At 29.2% G+C, this 15,435-nt stretch overlaps 3 protein-coding genes, 1 long non-coding RNA gene and 1 other non-coding gene across 6 annotated transcripts; 3 read left to right on the top strand and 2 right to left on the bottom strand.

The window, feature by feature from the left end:
• Positions 1–1,318: 1,318 nt before the first annotated feature.
• On the top strand, positions 1,319–1,391 carry TRNAR-CCG. Its single transcript has one exon. It is a non-coding gene; the product is annotated as a tRNA-Arg (tRNA).
• A 657-nt stretch (positions 1,392–2,048) lies between these two features.
• On the top strand, positions 2,049–2,403 carry LOC107262001 (dolichyl-diphosphooligosaccharide--protein glycosyltransferase subunit 4A). Its single transcript, XM_015724923.3, has one exon. It carries the CDS (start codon positions 2,049–2,051, stop codon positions 2,160–2,162), a length of 114 nt encoding a protein of 37 aa, XP_015580409.1. The 3' UTR covers positions 2,163–2,403.
• Positions 2,404–3,388: 985 nt separating this feature from the next.
• On the bottom strand, positions 3,389–4,704 carry LOC8265958 (CASP-like protein 4C1). The gene is made up of 3 exons (XM_002528388.4): positions 4,194–4,704; positions 3,968–4,103; positions 3,389–3,854 (listed from the first exon to the last, which is right to left on the bottom strand). The coding sequence occupies exons 1-3, from the start codon at positions 4,412–4,414 to the stop codon at positions 3,633–3,635; spliced, it is 579 nt and encodes a 192-aa protein (XP_002528434.1). The 5' UTR covers positions 4,415–4,704; the 3' UTR covers positions 3,389–3,632.
• Positions 4,705–4,763: 59 nt separating this feature from the next.
• On the top strand, positions 4,764–11,248 carry LOC125370416. Its single transcript, XR_007216364.1, has 2 exons — positions 4,764–5,441; positions 10,929–11,248. It is a non-coding gene; the product is annotated as an uncharacterized LOC125370416 (long non-coding RNA).
• Positions 10,348–14,057, bottom strand: LOC8258696 (ubiquitin-conjugating enzyme E2 7). Of its 2 annotated transcripts, XM_048375763.1 has the most exons (7): positions 13,861–14,057; positions 13,630–13,732; positions 13,014–13,111; positions 12,777–12,877; positions 12,283–12,351; positions 11,401–11,478; positions 10,348–10,658 (listed from the first exon to the last, which is right to left on the bottom strand). In XM_048375763.1, the coding sequence occupies exons 1-7, from the start codon at positions 13,904–13,906 to the stop codon at positions 10,581–10,583; spliced, it is 573 nt and encodes a 190-aa protein (XP_048231720.1). In that variant the 5' UTR covers positions 13,907–14,057; the 3' UTR covers positions 10,348–10,580. The 2 variants fall into 2 exon arrangements, with proteins under 2 accessions (XP_048231720.1, XP_002528433.1); XM_002528387.3 differs by lacking the exon at positions 12,283–12,351 and having other exon boundaries at positions 13,861–14,033.
• Positions 14,058–15,435: the final 1,378 nt, after the last annotated feature.

Raw genomic sequence — 15,435 nt, 5'->3', positions numbered from 1 at the left:
TATATACGACCTTATTCATCATAAAAAAAAAAAAATTATTGTGTTCAACCTAATTTATAAAATAATTTTTTTTGAAAAAAAGATATATTCATGTTATAATTTTTTTTTTAATTTTATAATCAGCTTTCATGCATCATATCATTAAATGCCCTTTTTTATGTAAAGAAGAAAATGCCACTTTTTAATACTTTTGACTTTAATAATTTATTTGTCTAATTGAATACGCATTTCTTTTTAACTTTTGATATATATTGTACACTTAATTTATTAGAATTATATACAACCTTATTTATCATAAAAGAAGTCATCGTTTTCAATCAAATTTATGATATAAGAACTTTTTCTTAAGAAAAATACATTCATGTTATCAATTTGTTTAATTTTATTATCAGTTTTTATATATCATATCAAGTCAAGCATGCCTATGAAATATTCTTAGAGAAAAAAAAAAAAAAACTTGGCAATCTAATAAATACATAAATTATATTTTTATAATTTATTAACTATTTTTAATTTTTAATTTAATCTAATAAATATTTAAATTTTATTTTTTGATAATAATAAAACACGTCTTATTCAACGTATATAGATATATTGTATGAAGCTTTAATAATGTAAACATCCAAAAACTTAAACGGTATATGATCTCAATTTTTTTTGAACTAACCCATAATAATAATAATTTTTATATAATATTTATAATATTTATTATATTAAAATTATATACTAATTCAATAATAATGATAATAATGGCCTTTGGGTGAGAATTTTCTAGGTTTAACAGAGAAGAATTAGGGCCGATGGACTGACCCATTAGACGTGTTTAGTCCATCATCAAATTTGGACCAATTATTACTACTATTACAACAAGATGGAACCCACTCGTACTGTGTAGAAAACTCATTGCTGATCAAATTGCAAGGGCAAACGGCTTCTTTTCCAATTTCCAGAACCGCTACAAAAATCTCAACGTCGAGATCGCCAGAGAGACCGACAGAGAGACTGACGGCGCTTACAGTTCTGTTATTAAGATCTATCACTGTTTTGGCATTTTCCGCATCAAATCAACCAAACAGAAAAGGTATCTTTCAGGAACTCTCTCTCCCTCTCTCTCTGTTTATTTGTATACATACACTAGAAACAGGGATTTCAGTAGCTGACGGTGATCGCTGATCACAGATCTATTTGCATTTGAGATTTTATTTTTCTTTTTTCTATTAATTATCGTCCGGATATTGAATTTGTTAGGGCTAAGGATTTGTCGAGGTTTTAAAATGCGAAATTAAAATTTAAAAGAGAAAACGATACCAGCACACGCGATCGCATAGCGGAGTGGATATCGCGTTAGACTCCGGATCTAAAGGTCGTGGGTTCGAATCCCACTGCGATCGCACCTCCTTGATTCCTTCTTTTTTTTTATTCCTTCTTTCTTTTTTCTTTCATTAAATAACAATTTACTGTATTTTGCGACATAGTCAGTGTAGCTATAGGTGTTCGATTTGGAGGAAACTCTTTATGAATGCTCATTTTCTTCTAGTGTAATAGTGTAATGAGTTTGTAATTGAATTGTTTTTATATACGTATATAAACCTAAGGAATCATCTTGAATTTTAGGTTGCTTGTGTCATGTGAAAGTTTAGTTTCAGAGTAATTGAATGAACCAAACATGATGACTGATGTTTCGCTTGTATCGTAGCTCTTTTCTTTTTACTAGTTGCCATTTGTCATTATATATGCGTTTTTCACTAAGATTTAGAATAGCTTTCCTGAATTCCAGTTGAATGCAATGAATAACCTGCTGAAAATTGACCTTCAATAGTAGATTGTTGCCTTTACTGTACTCCTGAAACAGAATAAGTTCCAAGGAAGAATTGAACGGAGCTAAATACTACCATTAGTTATTGAGTTGTTATTCTCCTGAGGTTTTATTTATGTTGTAAGCATAAGCAAATATGATGGCGCTAGTTATTTTGAGGGTGGTGACAGTTGAAATTACAGATATAAGATAGGTATGGGCATTGGTTCTAATAAAGTTGGCATTTTCGCAGATGTTTGATGATCAAGACTTGGGCTTTTGCGCCAATTTTCTTGGCATTTTCATATTTGCATTGGTAATTGCTTACCATTATGTAGTGGCTGACCCCAAATATGAAGGCAACTGAAGGGCTTCTTCACCATGTCAATTTTGGTAGCTGGGTTAGTAATCGTGTAATGGGAGTTGTTTATCACCATTCAAGCCTTTAGCATACTGAGGCTACTATTATTTGTGAAAAGGATGATGACATTACGTTGAGACAAAAAAATTATACCGTTCTGTTTTGTATGTATTATGACAATTTTATTGCAGTATTTATCCTGTTAAGTAGCATTATGAGAGACTTGGGTACTCTTTTTGGCTTTTAAGATCATTGGCTACTTTTAGAAGTGCTTTTCCCATTTAGCTGTGAATTGCTGCAATGGTAATTATATTGTTGACTCTCTCTAACTGCCCCCCAACAGTGCATGCAGTAGCACCAAGAGAGTGATAAATGGCTGGAATAGAATGGTCACTTCTAAAATCCACTAAATCTTTTTAGTTTCATTTGTCATGATTATGCATCTCTAGGATCAGCCAATATGCATTAGAGAGGTTAAGATGTCATTGTTGGTATGATTATGCATCTCAATCTTCAGCCCATATGCATACATATTATCTGGTTCGGAGACTCTTGTTAGATGTTAATGTACAGAGTTAACAGATTAATTTTATATAACATGGCTTTATTAAATGTATCTTAAAAAGGAATCTCAATTTGTTTGTTTCTTTTCCATAAATCCAGTTTTTCTTTTCCCCGCACGGACTCTATGCACATTTCCCATCATCTTTTATGTTCATTTGCTCCTAGTCCATTAGATGGACCGTGTTAAATGCATATGCAAGAAACATATGATTATTTGACAAGAAAAATACACATGTTTAGGACAGCTAAGTTATTATTTAGAATGAGGTATTCAAAACTTATTGACTTTATTAAATTTTTTGGAATGAGATCTATAGACTTCATTAAATTAGTGAAACATAAAAATTTACAGTTTTATGAATTGGTTCATATTTTTCTTTTTCTCATTTGGTAATATATAATTAATTTTAAAAGTATTTGTGAAATAAACAAAAAAAATGTTCTCTCAATTTATTAAAACTTTTTTAAAATCCTTTTATTTTAAAAGTTTTTAGCAAATAAAGAATTTTACAGAATTTATAAATTTTATTTCATTTTTTTCAACTAAATAATAAATTGTTTTTGAGTCTTAATACTGCTGTTAAACTATTTTAGGCAGAAATGTTATTCGACATCTAATGGTATCAATTTACAGAACGCTGGAAGACCTCAATTGGATACTTTTCAAATCATAAAACTTCAAGCTAGTTAATTAGTTGGCAAAATTAAATTATAATAATACACAAGCGATGCAGAAACCTCATGTACAAATACAAATTGCACGATAACCAAAAACGACATATAGTCATACCCGTATCAGCCTCAGTACTCTCACTCAGTAAAATTAAAAAAAAAAAAAAACACCTAATCTCCTCGCTTTTCTATGTTTCTCTCACCCCTTCGCACTCAAAATCTGTCTAATTTGATGAAATTTCAAACATAAAACCGAGAGCCGTTAATTAAAAAACAAACAACCCGAAAACCCGAAAGCAAAGACGATAACCCTAAAAACAGAAACCCAGCAAATCCCAAAGCTATAGCAATATACGATTGCACACAAAACGCGTTACTAGCCGCACATGTGTCTCCGCCCTTCAACGTTTTCGCCAACGCCGTCGCCGCCGAATCCGCCGACAATAGCAGGTATGCAAACACCTAAACAAACAAACACACACACACACACACAAATTAAATCTCTCTCTCTATCTCTGTGTGTTCAAACCTCAAAGCAGAAAATTAAAAAAATTGGCTCTTGTATTGTAATTGACCTGATCATGACCGAAATCGAACCAGACTTGTAGAATTTCAGGGAAGAGAGTGTTGCCTCTAGAAATTTCCCAAACGGAAGCCGCCATTTCGAAGAGAGAGTATATAGCGACGATAGCATTCGCAGCGAAAACGTATCTATTAAAACAAAATCAATTAATATTTGTCATAAACTGAAAAATAGAAATTAAAATAAAAAAAATTAAGAATTTAGAAATAGTTTGATACCTGAAGGCGTCGAAATGGTACCAAGTGGGGTTAGTGAGCATGAAAACAGAAGAGGCGAGAGAGAAGCAAAACGTAGAAAGACGGAAAACAAGAATAAGTAAGTTGAAACGTTTCAGTTTCTGAAGGGAAACAGTGGAGTGGAAGTGAGGAGTTGGGAACCGAGGAGGGCGAGGTGACGGCGACGGAGTTTCGCCGTTACGGAGGGACTGTGGAGAGCGCATAGTAATAGTAGTTGTTGATTGAAAGACAAGGGAGAAGGTGGAGAAGTCATGAGAGGGGAGCGGAGTGATAACAGTAATGAAATCAAAGACTCGATTATGGAGTCACGAGATGGAGTGGCAAGATTTTCATGAGAAAGAGAAATGAAATGTGAAGGAAATAATAAAGGGAGAGAAACCCAAAAAAATAAAAATAAAAATAAAACAGAAAGTGTCTGGTTTTAGAGTAGAGAAGAAGAGCTTTTGAGAGACAGAGAGTAAAAAGATTTAGAAATAAATAAATAAATAAACAGAAAATAAAAACCAGAGAGACAGGAAAGCAGGAACCGTGGGGTTTTGAAGACTTGAGACATCTTTACTTTTGTCTTTCTTTCTCTTTTTTATTTTTACTTTTTTCTTTTAAATAACTTGTGGTTTCTAATTTCAAAATAAGAAAATAATAATAATACTTCTCCTTTTTCTTTCTTTTACTTTACTTTTTATCCTAATGTTATCCTCACGCGCCTCCATCAAGTGTCTGCATTTCTTTTTAAAAATAAAAATTGCTTAAACAAAATAAATAAACTTTACAAATTAAATCCAAAACATAGTTTTTTTTTTTTTTTCTTAAAAAAGAAAAATGGAATAATGAATGGTTAAGGATAATACACAAACCAGCCAAAATAAATATAAAACTTGATAAAAAAAAAGTGGGTATTTAATATCCTCAGCCAATCTCATTAAAGATGGATATGGAAATCAATAGAATTGCAACTCATATGTTCCATAAACTTTTCTACTAGCAATACCATTGTGAAAAAGCCTCCAAACAAAAAGGATAGAATTTTTTTGGAAGAGCAAACTGAGTTCTATCTTTTGAACTTCAAGAACCCATTACCAAAATGATCAATCCTTTCCCTTTCCCTTCAATTTGCAACCTGGACAGTCAGGACAGGAGGAGGACAAAAGGAGGGATATGTTTGATGGTTTCAACCTCCACTCATGATGAGCATAGATTTTTGCAAAACAGCATCGTTCCATCTGATGGTTGGTAAGAATTAGATCAACCCATTAATTTCTTCTTCTTTTTTTGTTTTTTTAATCATTCACAGAGTTGCACAGAATGGATTTTAACGTCTCCTCCCATCTTCAGCATTCCACCGAAAACCTTTTAACAGCTATCTTTCTGCCAGCCAAAAGGCTAACCTATACTCAGTAGCCCCTCCTTTAGCTGCCCAAAAATTAGTAGAAGGAAAGATATATTTTATTTTCTCTCTTTTCAGACTTTAAACTCATTTAACCAAACAAATTGGAACCATAGAATTTAAATTTCTATGTTTTTAGTTACCAAGGGAAATTGTTTTACCTATAAAGAATTTATATACTTTTTATGAATTTTAAGTGTCAAACATTAAAGTATAATTAATAGAGGTTTGTTGCATCGCATGAGACAATTAAAATGCTTTAACAAAATTACTGAAAATGTAGCATAATTTAAAAAAAAAAATTAATAAAAAATGAATAGTATGGAAATTTATTTATGGTATAATTCAGGAATGTTTCTTTTGAGGTTTACTTTATTCTACATTTGTATTAATCTTTTTAAAAATATATACTTTTGTCACATAATTTTATGTTTTGTTCCGAATTGTTTTTTTTTTTTATTAATGCTCTATTAGTTTATTTGGTTAAAATACCAATATTACGGAATATTTTATTTGAAACTAAAAAAATTAGGGACTGAGTTGCTTTATAAAATAATTTTGAGCAACTGAAATAGTGTCTACAGCTAAACAAATTACTTTTTTTAGTCATTTTACATTCTACTTATGCTTTCATAAATGTTAATCTATATAAGAAACGAAAGTGTACTTTTTTTCAAAGAAAAAAAAATAAAAAATGCGTAATGGAAGAACTCTTAAAGAGTACTTACAATTATTTTTTATTATTAAATAAAAATTAGGGGTTTCTTTTCTTCTTCTTTTTCTTGCTTTTGTTGATCTTTTCCTTTAGAGAAAAAAAGAAGACAGCAAATCTATTTAGTGGGAAAGGAGTTGAGGTTAAGTCACGCAGTATGGGGTTGTGACTGGGGTTAGTAATGGGCATATGTTCTTTTAGTGGCTTCTTGTCTCCTTACAGATTACTATTGTTTTTTTTTTTTTCAAAAGCTGTCTTTTTCACGAGTTTTCCCTTTGCTATAGAAAAACGTTTACTATATAAGGGGCCCGGCGCCCCACTTTATTTTTCTGTTTCTTTTCATTTTGGGTCACTTTTTTTTTTTTTTTTTATAACCGAGTTTTTATAATATTTAAGGGGAAAATACAGCATTTGCAAGGTTACGAGCTAAAAAAACGTTAATGATTTACACGAGAAACATAAAAAGAAAGAAAGAAAGAAAGAGACATAGTCGTAGGCAGAAACGACCATGTCGAAAATGTCCGCATAGATTGTCATGACTGATGGGTGTTTCCTTGCCAGCAAATTTAGACAGCCATCAAGGTATCTTCATCCTTTTTACATGAAAAAAATAATATATCATGAGCTAAAATCTCGAGTTTCAATTATAATATTCAGCTGTGTTAAAATTTTTTAAAAAATATTTTATCATTTAAAAAATTCTGTTCAGTGCGTTCTATATTATCTTTTAGAAATATTAATATCAAGAAAAATGTTAAAAGGAGAGGAAAGGCTGGGTAAGGTACGACCAGAACTGCCCTCTAGCAATCCGTTACTGTCTAGCCGCATCAAAATTGATTATAAAATGTCCCTGTGACTCAAGGAGGATAATGCACTGATCTTTGGGGTGGGGATTGTGAGTTGGAGTTGATTTTCCATAGCAGATGATTTGGTGCAAATTTTCACCTGTTGTCAATCATGTTTTTGTAAGGCAGTAGTCATTCAACAAAAAAAATACGCAAAATCATACTCCAGCTGGGATGGTAGGACTTTCCTAACACAAGATTAAGTAAATTTGACCTAATTGTGGCCATGATTGATTGAGACATGTTTCTCATAAATGAATCAATCAATCACACTTCTCCTCAGCTGTTTGAAATTTGGTTTCGATTCTTCTTATTTTAATTAGCCAAGCTATTTTGATTGATTAGCTCCTAAATCGGCTCGTAAAATATAATGCTAATATTTTAATATTCTTACTTGTAATTTTTTTATTTTTACTTATTATAAATATAAAAACATTCATTTAAATTTAGTTATTAAAATAAAATCACAAATATCAATTAATATATTGAATTTTTATTTAAAAAATTTAATTTATAATATATAAACTTGATTAAGCTCATTTAAATTAAGTTTTGTAATATAAAACGAAGGTTGAATAATAAATGTACCAACCCAAGCTGATAAGAGATCAGCTCAGCTTAATTACATCTCTAATCATACTCACAAATGTTAAATTACTATTGTATCCATCTTAGTTTTCAATTAAATAATCAAATACTCAAGAGCACATATATATATATATATATATATATATATATATATATATATATATATATATATATATATATATTTGTATGTGTTCATGTTTTAACGATTTCTTGTATGCTATGATGTATGAGCTTTGATTTTGACTCTATTAAGCTTCATGAGAGTACCTCTGGGAGGCTGAAATTAACCACGAAAATCCTTTAGTTTTTTACGGGAATTAATAATAAGCTTAAAAATGAGGGGCTAATTACTTATAAATTTTCCAATTTTGGAGGTTTTAACAATTATAAATCAATACTTATAATTTTTTCTTAAAAAGCACCAAGTTTGATTTTTTTTTTTTAATATAATCCGGTAACCTTTTGTTGTGGTTTTTGCTGATTGAATATTTTATTAATAAAAAAAGTAAAAAATAAAACACTTCAGAGATGTAGATGAGTATTGAGGTCAGATGGCTCCCAATTGCGTATTACAAATGCTCTTGGGTTCATGGTGTAACATAGAAGCAATTTGAAGTTTACACAAAAAGGGGAGAGATTTTGGCAGTTTACAGGGTCTGGAATTTTGATGATTGGTCTGTAATCCTGAATCCGTGAAAGGATGTAATTTTGAGTTAGTTGAAATCATCTGAAAATCTTAATATATTTAGGTTCGTATGGAGCATGTCTAACCCTAGAACAAAAGCTCCAAATTGGGGAAGACGGGTTCTTTCAGCTCCGTAAGCACCGGTTCACTAATTGGACGACTTAACAACACTTGCTGACTTATTTCTTTTTCTTTTTTTTTTCTTTTTTACTTTTTATTAATTAAATATCCAATCCGTTTTAATATTAAATTAGATAATTCTATAATATAATTCCATATATAAATTAATAAAAAAAGTTATATATTAGGTATGAACATATTTAGAAATTTATAAAATTTATCATAAATATCTAATCTATTTAAAAGTTTGCTGACTCTAATAAAAAGTATAAATAACAAATGTTGAGTAAATTTATAATATATTACTGGTCAAATATTTATAACGAGACTCTTCATTATGATGTTAAATAAAAGGATTGTTTGTTGTAGATATAAAACAATCAATTTTCATGATCATAAATCATAAAAGAATTGACAGTAATTTAAAAATTATGACAGGTTTATTTGTTATTAAATTAAGAAAATTTATTTTTATTAATAATGAATAGATTCTTTTATTTGTAAAAATAATCTAAAATCTAAATAAATGGATTATAATTTGAAGGAAATTTTCACTTTTTAATATTAAAAGTGTTTATAATTCTAAATTTGATAAGCTTTTAACTCAATAAACAGATTTATAAATAAAATAAATATGTCAATTTATTTAAAAAAAAGTGAAATGTAGATCAAAATTATAGTCTAAGGACTATATCAAACTTTTATAAGATTTTAAATTTTAACAATAATTACATTTTATTTTATCAATAATAATGAATAATAAATTTCACTTACTAAATTATATATATTTATATAATTAGTAATATTTTAGTTAAATCTTATATAATTCTATTAAATTTACTAATGAAATATATTCTTAAAAAAAGGAACATATAAGTCCTTTAAAATAGAATTTAAGTTATAACAAAAAAATTATAAAATATATTTATTATCTTTAGTTGGATCTTAATAAAGAAAATATAACACCTATATTAGAATTAGGCTAATACAAGAGAGCATTAATAAGTTAAATTATTAATATTTATGTGTATCGCACTTGAATAAAAAATTATTTATTTATCTAATTAATTTTATAATGATAAATAATAAAAATATTTAAATTTAAAATAAAATTACAATTAAAATTTATTTATTCAATAGTACTTGGATAATACATATTATTTAAAATAATAAATAATTAACTCATCATTAAAATGTAACAATAATTTAAAAATAATTGACAATGATTTAAATATAAAAAATTTACAAAATTCTTATAATAATTTGAATAATTTTTGTACTTTACTTATTCTAAACTGGGTAATGGTTTAAATATATTTTTAAATATCTTAGCCTACATATAATATTAGAATTAAGAAATTTACTTCTATAATTTTTTGAAATAAGAAAAAAGATCATACTAAAAGTATTGGCTAAATATAATTATTATAAATTATATAATTATTTAATTACATTAATTTACTTTTACAGCATATATCAATCTTGATTTTTTTAACAATATATTAAATTTATTTATTGATAGTTATACAAATAATTAGTATAAAATGAATTTACTATAGAAAACAATTTTGTGATTATTTTAACACTAAAAAAATTTATGAAGTTAAATTTAGAAATATAAATTATTTTATTTTTTAAGTAAAACGAATCAAATAATTGATATTCATGGGCGCGAGGTATATATATATATATATATATATATATATATATATATATATATATATATATATATAGAGAGAGAGAGAGAGAGAGAGAGAGAGAGAGAGAGAGAGAGGGAGTGTGTGTCTTTAGTTAAGAAAAGATGAACTGAAGAAGAATACTATTATTGCAATTCATTTAAAGAAAATAAAACTTCTGAGATTTGGAGAAAGCAATTCAAGTTCATACTAATAATTATCACTCAAAAGATGCACAAAAAGGATAAATAACGAAAATTATATAGAATGTTACAAGGTTCACTATATGTTTTGATGTCCTCCATTCCCTTCTCTTGATTAAAGATTTCAGTAGCATGCAGCAAGTGTATTATGTTGGATCACAACATTTCTTGTGATTTTCTCACACATCGACCCACTCTCTTCCTGAACTCCTCCTTACTGTCTCTCCATTGTTTCTATAGACATACAATCCAGAAGATGTTAAAATTGGGCAGAAGAATGTAAGAGATTAATTGTTCTTTTGTAAAATAAACAACACTGATACGTGCAAACATGCAACGCGATGGGACATAAAAAAGATGCAGAAAAAGCTACTGTAACATGGCAAAGATAAGAAATTGATTGGAACATGAACAAAATGCAACCCTATTCTGAGAATTCTTCAAAAGTATGTCCCTCTAGAATTTGCAAGTTATCAACTCATTTAGGTGTTGTTGCCAAGGCAGTGCAATGATGGTTCACCCTGTTGGTGGTGAAATATTAATGGTGATGGTTAAATGGTAGTGGCAGTCGTAGAAGTTAGCCAGTCGCAACAATGATAGTGCTCGTTCATTGGCCGGGATGATGGTCAGACCAATGGTGGACCGTGATTCAAAAACATTGGAGGTTCAGCAGCAGTTGGTTAGCAATGGCAGGAGACAACAACAATAATACTGTACCAATGTTCATTTTACTACTAAAAGATCCAATACCATTCAGTTGAATCTAAATAGTGTTGTAACCTAAATTATAAGCTTAAGATCTATGTACTCCATATTGTCAATAATCCAGTTAGATCCTAAAGTATTTAAAGAATTAAAGACATCTTCTGAAGTCATAGAGTTTCAAATTGACCCGTCACTTCCTAGAAAAAGAGCAAGCCCCAAAAGAATTGGGAAGTAGGATATTTAACCAAAATAAATGATATACTAGACATACCGCAGCGTCAACATTGGCAGGAGACTCATCGTTAGGACTAGAAAGCATTGATATGATGCTCAAAACAATGCTTTCAACCTGCAAAATGCAATCGTAAAGTTAAATATTATCAGTAACAAGAGAGTGCATAGCAACAAGTCAAAATAAATTACACAGAAAAAGGCAAAAATAGAATTATCCAAATATTTAAATAAAACATGTCTGATGATTCAGACAAGAAAAATAAAAATGAGAAGCTTTGTCCAGTAAGGAGTTGTATTCAGGTCAAACACATGCATCAACAAAATAAAACAATACACTCAATATATGTCTAATGCATGATTATGAAAATTGCAATCCTTCTCTAAATTCCTCTCGCATGCAAACATGACAAAAGCATATTTCTTCTGCCAGTCATTTGAGTTTTCCAATAGTTCCTTCATTTCACTACTACTTGAGAATCTTTTTTGTAGCCATCCTTTGGTTGTGATGTTGAATGCACTTTTCAGGAAAATATACACCATCAAATTATTTATTTTTGCACCTGAAAAGGTTCATGTTGTCAACAGTGTTCTTAAAATCAACAATTACCACATGTATTACAACATTCTGACTATCCTCCCCATGCTGTTTCTAAAAGTTCTTTTCTGATATCCTCACTTTCATTGGCTTCTCCCTTCAGCTAAGGAAATAAAGGTCACTGAGTTATAAAATTCACTTTCATTTACCATATCAACATGGGACTGCAATTTTTGACTTCCTTCACATATTGGCTGCTTTAGTTTTCCACACATCCAAGAGCTATATGATAGTAAGCATCCCCAACCCAAGCAGTCTCTTGTAAACTATTGTGCTAGGGCTCAGAAAAAAGCATCTCAATCTGGGTTACAATCAAACCCTTACAGCTGGTGCAGTTAAGTCCTGCAGCCATTTCAAGTGTCTGTCCTTACAGTTGCCCATCATCAAGATGCACTGCCAATCAGAACAGCCATCAGATGTTCATGCCAGAAAGTTGATTAAAATATGTGCAAATGCAAAGAGTTACCATATGCATCTCTTCTGGCACACATCCTCACAGTGAAGCAATGATTCAAAACAAGACGGCTTCTCAAAATAGTTCCAGCTTACCAATGGTTAGATGTTGCATCGGAGTGGAAAATAACATGTTTCACATATACCATGAGAGCAAAACACCATATTTACCATGTGGCTTTTTCACATTCACAGTGAGCACAAACATGTACAAACAAAGAGCACAAACACTCATGTATAAATATTTAACCCTGTAGTTAATAGGCAAAAACAGAAGCAGAGCGAAAAAAATGACAAGGGATTTATCGCAATAGAAAAATAAACATGATATATACAGGAAATAACAAAGATAATAGCACACATACAGTATGGACCGGGCTCCAACGCTCAGTTGCCAGCTCATAACCATTTGGGTCGTCACCAGGTGGATGGAGAATTGATATACAAACCTTTCCATCTGCATAAACTGTTCAAAGATGGCAGCCTTTAGAAATTTTCCAATCTCAAATACAAACTCTTACAAGTAATGCATGGATGCAGAAGCACATACTACAAATATAAATGCAATTTGAATAGGAACTGTTAAAAGCCAAAGTGCTCACCATTAGGATGCCATAACTCTGAAGTGAACCTCACAGTAGGAGGACTGTTGGGATAGTTCTGCGGGAAGGTCATGATGGCATTAAAGAACCCCCCTTCGCTGCAACAAGGGAGTTGATTGTCAGTAAACAATGTGACCTCACCCTTCATAATAAACATATTAGGCAACCAATTTGGAGACCATCAAGATCTGAATGTAGTTATCCATATATAACATGCTGGACTACATCTCTTGAAGCTCGGATGTGTTCTATACATTCTCGTAAACAGACAAGTGCGGTTCCGTCAGCCTTACGTTATCAATGATCATCAGAAAGAATCTTAACGAAAAGATTGAAACTTTTAACAATAGTTACCCCCAAAACCACCGTAACTTGAATCTAATCACATAAAAATAAAACCCCATAAACCTTGAAAGAAAATCAATCAGCCACATTAAAATTCAATAATAAAACAAAAAACAACAAAGCACAAACTCACATACATCCGAAAGAGACTAGAAACCAGCATCAAAATCAGAGAATCTAACAAACAACAGTTACAAAATTGAGAAAAGATCAAATCTTTAAATTCATATAAAGAATTAAAAAGAAATAAGAACAACTTAAGAGTGCTTACTATAAGGTATCAGGGGGTCCCATAATTGAAACACTCCATTCAAACACATTGTTCTCATCGACCAAACCAGCAGAGAATCCATCAACTGGGTTTTTACAGAGATCTGCAAGAATCATTTAAAAAACAATCCTTTAATGAATAAAGATCAAAACTTTGGTAAAAGAAGCAAAAACCCAATTGAAAAAAGAAGCCAAAAAACAAGAAAACAGAAATTTCGTGGGTTTTGTTGACCTCTGAGCTGCTTTTGTAGGAGGAGACTGGCTTGAGAAGAGGCCATTAATTGATTAGCTTTAGCTACTGATTATACAAAGAGAGAGACCGCAAGAGAAGGGAGGGAAAGCTTATTAGAAGAGACTGTGTTGTATTAGACTTTATTGTATAATATAATAGAAAACAAATTTGTTTTGGTATTTATAGAGAAAGAGAATGCCAAAGGGAATTTTAAGTTCTGTTTGGGACTTTCTTATGTTCTTTTCCTTTTCTCTCTCTCAAAATCAGGGGTTCATGTGCATATATGGAGCCAAAGTTGAATTTCTTATTTTAAAAAAAAGTATTTGTATATGATTTAATTAAACAACACTTAGAAAAGACACTATAAGTACCAAACTTAGAAACCAAACCAATTCAACTAGGAAAAGAAAAAAAAGTTTTGGTTAAAATGAAGGATTATCATCACAGTACTCTATTATTAGAAAATTTATTTTTTAATTATAGATAATTAAGCAATATTATTTTAAATAATTTATCAACTTTATTTTTTTTACTAATTTAATTATCTATAGATTTATATATAATTTTTAATTATTTATATAATCAAAATATATAAATAAATTTTATAATTATATATATTACTGATTAAATTTTAAAAATAAATAAAAAATTTAATAAATAAAAATAATGTATTGAATTGATCGATAATTATATATTATATGTAACTAAGTAATTTAATATTTAATAATACTATCTTTAAAAGTTTATATGATGTCATATAGTCATATGATATTAAAAAAATTCTAAAATGAATATGAAAATTTAGATTACTTACGGTTTTTTTAAGTAAAATATGATACTAATAAAAATTTAGAAAATTTATTGGTAAGTAATATTGAAAACTTTACAAGAACGATAATATCAAAACTCTGTTATTAATTTTAAATAATGAATACAACGAAAAGTATATTAAAAAAATATATCATTTTAAAATTTCTTTAATAATTAATCTATATTTTATATATATATAGAAAAATTTAATATAATTCCAATTTAACCATAGTTAAAATAGAGTAAAAAAAAAATCTAAATATTTGAAAATAATATACTTAATAGAATTTGTCAAAATCTAGTCAAGATGCCAGCTTAAAGCTTATATAAAAGAATTTGACTAAAAAAGTAACAAACGTCGCATCAAAGTTTGGTTTGAGGGATTTGGATGTTAGATTTTGTACAACTTTGATAGAATCCTTCATTTAAATATGAAAAAATGGACAAAATCTAATGAATTTTTTTAAATTCATTATTTATGAAAATCCATTAAAAATAATGAACTCTACAAAACCCACCTTTTTCAAATTCCTCATTTTAATGTATAAGGAATTCTATCCAATTATTTAATTTTCAATTTGTCTTTATATTTTATTAATTATATGTATATAATAAACAAGTTATTATTTTAATAAATTTAATAAATCTATGACTGTTAAAACCTCAATCCAAAAAATGCCTATAAGTTTTAACAAATAAAAAAAAAAATCCTGATATTTGTACTTTTATTATCATATAAGTGTCATATTAATTTGTAAGTTTTGT

This window comes from Ricinus communis, chromosome 6 (genome assembly GCF_019578655.1).
Source record: "Ricinus communis isolate WT05 ecotype wild-type chromosome 6, ASM1957865v1, whole genome shotgun sequence".
Classification (NCBI taxonomy): domain Eukaryota; kingdom Viridiplantae; phylum Streptophyta; class Magnoliopsida; order Malpighiales; family Euphorbiaceae; genus Ricinus; species Ricinus communis.
The sequence above is the reverse complement of the archived record's forward strand: the minus strand, read 5'-3'. Positions and strand labels throughout refer to the sequence as shown.

Coding starts and splice junctions, on each gene's coding strand:
- LOC8265958 (XM_002528388.4), bottom strand. CDS start 4,414: ATGCGCTCTCCACAGTCCCTCCGTAACGGCGAAACTCCGTCGCCGTCA. Junction 4,104..4,193: donor TACCATTTCGACGCCTTCAG/GTATCAAACTAT, acceptor TTGTTTTAATAG/ATACGTTTTCGCTGCGAATG. Junction 3,855..3,967: donor TCGATTTCGGTCATGATCAG/GTCAATTACAAT, acceptor TTGTTTGTTTAG/GTGTTTGCATACCTGCTATT.
- LOC107262001 (XM_015724923.3), top strand. CDS start 2,049: ATGTTTGATGATCAAGACTTGGGCTTTTGCGCCAATTTTCTTGGCATT.
- LOC8258696 (XM_048375763.1), bottom strand. CDS start 13,906: ATGGCCTCTTCTCAAGCCAGTCTCCTCCTACAAAAGCAGCTCAGAG. Junction 13,112..13,629: donor GGACCCCCTGATACCTTATA/GTAAGCACTCTT, acceptor CCCTTGTTGCAG/CGAAGGGGGGTTCTTTAATG. Junction 12,878..13,013: donor AGAGTTATGGCATCCTAATG/GTGAGCACTTTG, acceptor ATCTTTGAACAG/TTTATGCAGATGGAAAGGTT.